The 9,381-nt window shown below is 36.4% G+C and overlaps 1 protein-coding gene across 1 annotated transcript; it reads right to left on the reverse strand.

Moving 5' to 3' along the window:
* Positions 1 to 8,050: 8,050 nt before the first annotated feature.
* LOC125359837 (olfactory receptor 14C36-like) lies at positions 8,051 to 8,998 on the reverse strand. Its single transcript, XM_048357715.1, has one exon. The coding sequence runs from the start codon at positions 8,996 to 8,998 to the stop codon at positions 8,051 to 8,053; it is 948 nt and encodes a 315-aa protein (XP_048213672.1).
* Positions 8,999 to 9,381: the final 383 nt, after the last annotated feature.

Below are 9,381 nucleotides of genomic sequence, written 5' to 3' on the forward strand. Positions count from 1 at the left end.
CTTGCCTTATTGTTTTTGCTAGGAATTTCAATACTATATTGAAAAGGAATAGAGTGGACATCCGTTTCTCATGCCTGATTCAGAGAAAATGTTTTTAGATTTCCACCACTAAGTACCATGCTGGCTGTAGGCATGGCCTTTACTATATTGAGAAATGTTTCATATATTTCTAGTTTGTCTAGAGATTTTATCATGTGAAGGGCTTTTTCTGCATCTGTTGAGATTGTCATGTGTTTCTTGTGCTTGATCCTGTTGATGTGTTGTATTGTGAAGCCTGAACAAAATGCAGCCTAAAATAACCAAGGTAACCAGAGAGACTTCATTTGACCAGAGTTCAGTAGAGCTAGAATGTTTTAGCCATTATTTGTATGATACCCAGTGCCTTGCCTAACAATTGTGCTTAAAAATTGTTTTGTTTACCCACACAAAGGGAGTGTATTGGAATTGGTTCCTCACAGCTGCGGTCAACTATTAACAATGTTAAACCTTGGCAGCTATTCTAAGAAATTTGTTAAGGACACAGATTCCAGGAAACATATCAACAACCCTCTTTTATGGTAAACTCCCCAGCATCAGCTAATCAGCAGGTGTCAGGAAATACCTCAAAGTCCAAATGCTCCTTCAGCCAGCAAGATAACAGATGAACAGCTCTGCAGGATGGCACATACACCATGGGGGCTCAGGCTATAGAGCTTAGCCAATTCTTTTAGAAAGTGTCCACCCCCCATGAGCCAACCTTTACCAGGTCTATTCCCACCACTGGCTACACCAACCAGTTTTAATAATTTTTTTATGATTTTCCTGTGGTATGATATAATTTGCTGTATGGTGCTATGATGCACAGAATGCCCCTGACTACCCTATAAAAAGATATCTAAAAATTGTACCGTGACTTGGATCCTGGACCACCCTGGTAACTTTTCTCTTCTCCTCCTGGGGAGTCTGAGTTGTCCCAGGGCCCAGTGTCAAGTTCAAGTCCACCCAGGAAACCATGAGGTAAATTCCTGCTGACTGATTGCCACTTCCTGTCTTCAACACTGACTGATCTAGCCCCTCTTTAGTGGTGAGTGACTAGGTAGGGCTCAGAAACTAAAAAAACTCATTACTGAGTTTCAAGTCTAGGAAGCCTAGGCCACCAGCTGCTCTACTGAGGGTGACAGCCCCTCTCGTTGTTTCCCTCAAGTGTTAGAGACCCAACAACTGTGGGCGACAACCCCTCTTGCTGCTTGCTCCCTTTATTAGTTGACTGTGATTCTTAAGGGGGCTCTAGTGTCAGTTGTGTGCTCTCATCTTGGGAAGGGCCCAATCTAAAATCCTGACAGATTCACCTCTCGGATGCCTCTTTGGCATTCCCTTTCCACCTGAACAATTATTGCAAGTGCATGGGAAAATGGAGTGAGATAAAAGACTTTGAAACAACTTTCTCTTTTCTTCAAGCTTTGTCTTTTATTCACTTTCAGACCTTTCTGTGCTTTTTTGTTGTCTAGCACAGACTCTCTGCTCTCTTCTTTCTCTGACAACTTCCAGACTAAAAACTGTCTGGTTCTCCAATCTAAAAATCATTTGCCATTAAATCCCCTCTGTTTCAGCCAAAATTTCTCCGACTAAATAGCTTTTTTCCATCCTTACTATAAAGCAAACAATATTTCTACCTCACTTAAGTTTACCAGGCTGGAAACTTTGCAACTTATCACAAATTTTGCTGAAGGTCACTGACAACCTTGACGTTTCTCTTTAATAGCTTTCACTTGGGACAACAAGGAACAAGTTAAGGCCATTCTATTACTGCAGTCAAACCAGAGACTTCACGTAGGCTGCTCTGCCTTGCACAGCACAGATCCATACCCTGAGGATCCCAGCGACTTTTTGATGCTCCAATGCCAGCAGAAAGTGGCTAGAAAAGATGATGAAGCCCAGTGGCACTGGTGGCTTTGGGGTATTGGCCCTGTTAGGGCCCATTGCTTTCTGGCTCATGCCACTCCTCAGCCCTCTAACTGCCCTACTAACACTGGCATTTTTGCTACCCTGTCTCTTTGTTTACAGGAGGTGCTTCTGGAACAAGCCATTGTCTTCACCAACCAAAGTGTTAACCAGATGCTTCTACATGGTGGGTACCGAGGTTACAGTCAACTTTCCATTTGATGGATGTCCAGACCCTCAGGTGGCCACCCCATGATCACCCCTTTCTAACAAGAAGCTTCAGAAGACAGACCACCCCCAGTATCCTCATTGATAACAAGCAAAAAAGGGTGAAATGTTAGCTGATGTAAAGTCATTCTCTGAGGGTGGACATTCCAGTGGCCAAGGTTCTGGCTGGCAGGTTGCATCTCAAGTTCTCCTTGACCAGCCTGGCCACTTGGCCTGGCCACTAACATTAATCCCACCTTCCATTCACAACACACTCCCCCATCTTCTTGCTTGGCTTAACAGCAGGTCATGTTCTCTGTCCTGATGGAGTCAGCCTGCTAGTCTCTCTGGCATTAAACTGTCCCTCCCCTCTTGGACATGTGTGGTGTGTTTTATCCAGCCAAAACATTTAATAGTTGTTGAGCTAAGGTAGAATTTTATTGAGAAGTTTTGTTCAGATGTACATCAGAGATGAGTGTATAGTCTCTATCTTCGAGGGTCTCTATCTGGTTTTTGGCTGAATTTTATGCTGGCTCCATAGAATGATATTATTACTGATCTTATTATTCTACTTCATTGAAAATTTTAAGAAAATCTCATATGAGCTGTCTAGGGCCCTTAAGCACAGGTTGAGATTTCCTAAAATCTAGAATTACAAGAAATCAAAGAAAGACTGGATAAATGACATTACAAAAACTGAAGTGTTTCTGGATGGCAAAGGACATCACTAACAAGATAAGTAAAAAGCCCACAGAATGGGAGAAGTGTTTTATTAGCTGTGCACAAAACAAAGGCCTCATATCTAAAAATATACTTACAGCTCAAAAAAACCTCCAAAAATAAACCCTCAAGGAAACAAATATCTAGTTAATAAGTAAGCCAACATCTTAAAGGGAGATGTCTCACAAAACCTAGTAAAAATGACCAATAGACACATGTTCATCTCTGTACATGAAAGTAATGCAAATCAAAACAGCATTGTGATCGCACCTCACCCCAATTAGAAGGGCCATTTTCAAGAAAACTAACAATAACAAATGCTGGTGAATGTGGACAAATGAACTCTATTACACTGTTTGAGGGAATGTAAATTTTCTCAACCACTCTGGAAGGAAGTAAACAAGTTTCTCAAAAGACTAAAGATAGAGCTTCCCTATGACCTAGCAATTCCACTCTTGGGTATTTATCCAATATAACACAAACAAGGCCACATTAAAGCTACCTGCAAAACCATTCCAATATTGTTTACCATAGCAAGAATCATCACCTTTCTCTCCCTCCACCCACTCAGTGAACAAGTGGATCAAGAGAATGTGGTATATATACAAAATGAAATTCTACTCGCCCATCAGAAAGAATGATATTCTTATCATTTTTAAGGAAATAATAAGACCTGGAAAAATATATTAGGTGAGGTTAGCCAGACACAAACATAGATTGCATGGTTTCCCTCATATGTGGTAACTAGAATGTTCCTCTAATTGTACAATTGTACAGTGTTCCTCTAATTGCACTGGATAGTTAAAAAAAAATACCCTGGGATATGACACATTTTATGGCTCTGCAAGAATTCACACAGAGTGAGACCAAAGGTGAATAGTCTTAGGAAAATAACAGAAAATCACAATGTCTTTCTGAATCTAATCATATAAAATCACATTTATTGAAATAAACAAGAGGACATGGAAACAAGTGGTTTATTTCTTTGTTTTGTTTTTGTGTTCTTTTCCTTTCATCTTGTTTTTCTTTTGTCTTTGGGAGGGTGAGAAGGCCCAGAAATGGTAGTACAAAAAGTAGAAAATTCATGGTACACATCAGTAAAATGAACTATAAATCTTGTGTATGGGGTGAAATAAAATAACTAGGATAGAGCAAGGGTAGGGGTGTCATTGTTCAAAAGAAATGTAGTTATCTGACTTATGTAACTGTAACCTCTATGTACATCACTATCACAATAACAATAACAGTATGCATAAAAAGAAACAATAGTGTTAATTATCAGTCCATTAATCTAATTTTCACAATTTTTGAATGTTTACTTAAAAACAACTTTTGTTTACTGAGAACATTCATGTGCAGAAGATTCTGTACATAGGCTGCAATGCCTACTTGAATATTAAAACTCTATTTGTAATGGTGCAATTAGTAACATGGTAGGCAATTGTATAAATATATGAAACAAGAATCTAACTCAGCATTTTCAGAAGTATTACTGACACTTCACATAGACCTATAAAATTCAGATGGGTGGCTCACTTTTAGGATACAAGCTAGACATCTTTCTTTCCACTATGCATCTTTTGCTTCTGTTCTCCATCATTCTCTTCAGTTCTTTGGACTTTAGAAACAGAAGGTATCATTGGTAAATATCTTTTGTTAATTGGAAGCTAATCCTCAAGAAAAGAGTAACTAAAAAAAAAAGAAAAAGAAAAGGGTAACATTTGTGTGTATGCATTTGTGTGAGTGCATGTACACATATACAGGTTATGGTAACTTTTTTATCTTTGATCAACATGCCACCAGAAAAATAGTGAACATATATTTTTTCACACAATTCATATATTTGTATATTAGTATACATACAGTATATATTACATAAACATGCTATATTATATAATGTATGTATTACATATAATTTTGTATGTAGGAAATATGTATGATATATGTATATATAATATTTATATATTTTCCCTTCTTCCCCTCTTCATTTTCCACCACTTTCCCCTTGACACCACCACAGTCTTCTTGATTATCTACTTTTGCTGTTTCATTTTGCTGATTTTAAATTTTGCCTTTCTAAAATTTGTTATTTTAGTTCTCCCTTGAGTCTACCATATTTCTTTTAATCTATTTCTATGCACTTACACATCATCCAGTGTATTTACTCATGAGTACATAAGCTAAATCTCACCTCGACATATAAAGGAAAAGATGAATCCTTTGTCTCTTTGTGTTTGTCCTATTTCACTTAACAAAAGTTTTCCAGTTCTTCCTAATTCTTTACAAATTTTACAGTATCATTCAGGTGGATGAGTAAAATTTGGTTGTTTATGTATAGCACATTTCTTAATTTATTCATCCATTCTGAGTGACATTTTTCAGTATTGAAGCACTTCTTGACAAAAGCACAGGAGAGTAGGATGGACCAGAATTAAATTACAACTTTTAGACTTTACCTACCTGTTTCTTTAAATAGACTTAACAATGTATATATTAACTGTTCTTAGTAGAAAGTAGCAAAATCAAAGAGAAAATAGGTGGTACATGAATTTTGGCAAACATTTCTTTCCCTGTGTGTGTGCGAGCGTGTGTGTGTCTGTGTGTCTGTTCATGCTCTCATGCTCTTGCGAGCTATTAGTGGAGCTCTCCAAAATTAAAAAGACAATCTTGCCACAACCCTTTCCCCTCCCAATATCTGGGATGGCTCAATATGTGGGATGGCTCGATATCTAGACTTCCAATAATTATTGCAATGATATAATGCAATACATACCTGGTAAATATCTTTTATGTGGGATGTTACAGTTTTAAAGCCAGCTAAAATATGCAGTATTCAGATAAAATATAATCCTTGAAAAAATTCCATGTCTGCACAGTTTATTTGTATCATCAATATTGTTTCTGTTACTTGAGTAGTAGATATTCATCATCATGCTTTTGTACTTGAATTTGCAACTGAATGGATTTAAAAAAATAATTCTTTAATGGGATCGTGAGCGCGAAATGAGATCCTGCATCACTTGTTTTTAACTATTTATTTTGTCAAGTTTACATTTTATATCCTGTAAAAATAAATCCAACTTGTGTCTAAAAAGTTAAAAAGATTCATAGCTAGGAAATGAAATTCTTGTAATTTTTTTTCTAAAGGAACTGTAAAGTTTTCACTTGTTTCATTTTGTTTCACTATTTGACTAGATGGACTTTTTGGTAAATACTTTAGTGGCATTTCACTGTCAAACATGAAGTTCAAGGCAAAATAGTATTTTCTATTACTGTGTAGGGGAAAGGAATGTATCAATACATGCAAATTTATTGTAGTAACTCACTTTTCCATATATTTTGAATGTATATTTCTATTTATAATACCAGTTTATAAAAAATAATTACACAGAAAAAAACGGACTAGGAAAACTTTTTCATTTTTTGTGCCTGCCCTTTGGCTTGATCTCAGGGCCTAAGCAATGTCCCTGAGCTTTGTGACTCAACCCTACTGCTCTACCACTTGAACCATAGTTATGCTTTTGTTTTTTAGGTAATTAGTTGGAGATAAAACTCTCATGAACATTGCTGACCAGGATGGCTTTTAATGAACATCCTCAGATTTCAGCCTCTTCAGTAGCTAAGATTACAGGAACCACTACAATCTAGCTTTCCCTTACATTTTTTTGTCATGCAAATTATGTTTAACTGGATTTTTCAACTTGTTTAAAAGATTGTGCATGCAATTTTTCAGTTTGCCTAAGTATTATTTTCATCTGATATTTTCTCATTATTGAAGAAATTATATTTCTGTAAAATGTATTTTGTTATAGCCTTGATATTTTAATATTGCTTATATCAAATTTTGTTATAACAAAATTTCTACAATAACAAATTTTAGATTATACATTATCTTTTTAGTTGGAAAGGAAGACATTTTAGTGACAAATAACTTTTCTAGCCATGATTTAGATCACAAGTACAGAACCAAAGTAATTTTACAATTAAAAAAGCACCAAGAGCTTCATTGTTCACAGTTCAATAAGACAATGAGTGGTCATTACACACACACACACACACACACACACACACACACACACACACTTTTATTGCTATTGTAATGTGTTGTACAGAGGGGTTACAATTACACAATTCAGGCAGTCCATTTCTTTTTGAAGAGTTGTCTTTTTTTTTCAGAAAAAGAATATAAGCCTTTTATTGGAAGAAAGTAAGAAATATTAACTGTAAGAAAACATGAATGTTAACTGTAGTCAGTCAAAACGCTTTGGTTCCCTAAAAAACAATGCATTTGTCAGAGTTGTTAAAAATGACAGGCAAACTCAGCACAGGTAACCATCAATTAGCAATTACAAAAAACAGGCAAACCCCACAAATTTGTTAATGGTTTGCTTTGGGGAAAATACATTTTATAGCCTGGTGCTGATGGCTCTCACATATAATTCTAGCTTCTCTGGTGGCTGAAATTAGAGAATTATGGTTGAAAGCCATCTCAGGCAAAAAATTCATTGAGACTCATCTACAAAGAACAACTCCAAGAAAAATGGAAGTTTTTTGGTGATTCAAAATCATAGGACATTAGCCTTGAGCTAAAAAGTTTAGAGACAATACCTAGGCCTTAAGTTCAAGACCCACGACCAAAAAAATTTACTTAGATTTAATTTCTTAACAGTTATTATTTGACTTTGAAAACATTTAATTTACTGGCAGTTTGATAAAATTTACATAGTTGTTTTTCATTAAATTGAATGGATCAGAAAATGTGGCCTTACTAATCACTTTCTATTTGATTTTTTAAAGTTGCCTTTGATACAGGTTTAACATTATTAAATGCTGGATGAATTGTATACACATCCATTGTGAATTATTTGCAACTGATATTTCCAGATGGATCATTTATTAACTTATGCTCACCAAAACCCTTCAAAGATAAAAGAGAATTAATAAGTATTGTAACTATAGGATCATTTTTGTACACATGTACCAAAACATTAAATTGTATTTTGTAGTTATATGTAATTAAAACAATTATTAATTTTTAAAAATATTTATATTTAGATGATAAACTAAAATAATAAAAATGGTAAGGTCATCTATTCAAGTCTATCGAATTAACTTTTACATAACCAGAACAATATCCAATACCCCCCAAACACTTTTATTTCAAATTTAAATGTCACTCAGAGGATCTAAGAGTAAATTGTGATCAGGTATTAATGTTTTTCAGAATAAATATTTTTAATATTACTTTCCCAATAGCTTCCTTTATCTGTTTGTTCCTAAGACTATAAATGATAGGATTCAAGAATGGCGGAACAATGGTATAAAATACAGATAGAATCATGTTCTGAATCATTTCTGTACTTGGTGTGGGTCTTAAGTACACCACAGAACCAGTACTGAGAAATACAGACACCACAAGAAGGTGAGGCACACAGGTGGAAAAGGCCTTTCCTCCTCGCTCCTCTTTGATTGGGAATTTCAGCACTGTTAAAAATATGCGAACATATGAGAAGCCAATGAAGATAAAGCAGCCACCAGCAAATCCCATGACAGCCAAAAGAAGTAAGAGTTTGCTGCTAAAAGTGTCTGAGCAGGAGAGTCTTAGCAGAGAGGGGATGTCACAGAAGAATTGACTGACCATGTTGGACTGACAAAAGGACAGCCGGAATGTGTTACCAGTTTGTATAGCTGCAAAGATAATACCAATAAGTATTGAAGAAAGTGTGGTCTGGACACAGAACTGGTAGTTCATGATGACAGGGTAACGGAGAGGCTGGCAGATGGCCACATAGCGGTCCTGGGCCATGATAGTGAGAAACAACAGCTCCACAGATGCACAAAAAAATACAGAAAATACCTGTATTGCACAGCCAGATACAGAAATTGTCTTGTTGTTAGTGAAGGAGTTGATACAGGCATTGGGGACAGTGACAGAAATGTAGCACATATCCAGGATAGATAAATTCCTGAGGAAGAAGTACATGGGTGTGTGCAGATTCCGGTCAATGGTGGTCACAGTGATGATAATAAAATTCCCCAACAGAGTGGCCAGGTATATCAGTAGGAACAATGTGGATAGCAGGAGCCTGAGCTGCCACACATCAGCAAAGTCCTCCAGGAGAAACTTACTCACTCCGCTAAAATTGGCCATGCTCTGAAAACGCACATTCATCTGGAAAGTAAAGCAATGGAGGAGAGTCAAATTATTGATAAAAATGATTCTAAGCCAGGCACCAGTGGTTCTTTTTGTTGTCTTAGCTACTCAGGAGCCTGAGATCTGAAGATCACATATGGAAGCCAGTAAGGCCATGAAAGTCCAAGAGATCTTTATCTCCAGTTGACCACAAAAAGCCAGAAGCACAGCTGTGGCTTCATGGTAGAGCACTAGCCCTGAGCACAAAATATAAAGACAATATACAGGCTTAGATTTCAAACCCTAGGCCAGCACATGTGCTTTCACACACCGGCAGATTCTAAATCATTTCTTGATATTTCTTACATCTATTTGATATAAATTTCCCTTCTTATATACAA

The sequence above is a fragment of the Perognathus longimembris genome, chromosome 11, assembly GCF_023159225.1.
Source record: "Perognathus longimembris pacificus isolate PPM17 chromosome 11, ASM2315922v1, whole genome shotgun sequence".
In the NCBI taxonomy this organism is placed as follows: domain Eukaryota; kingdom Metazoa; phylum Chordata; class Mammalia; order Rodentia; family Heteromyidae; genus Perognathus; species Perognathus longimembris.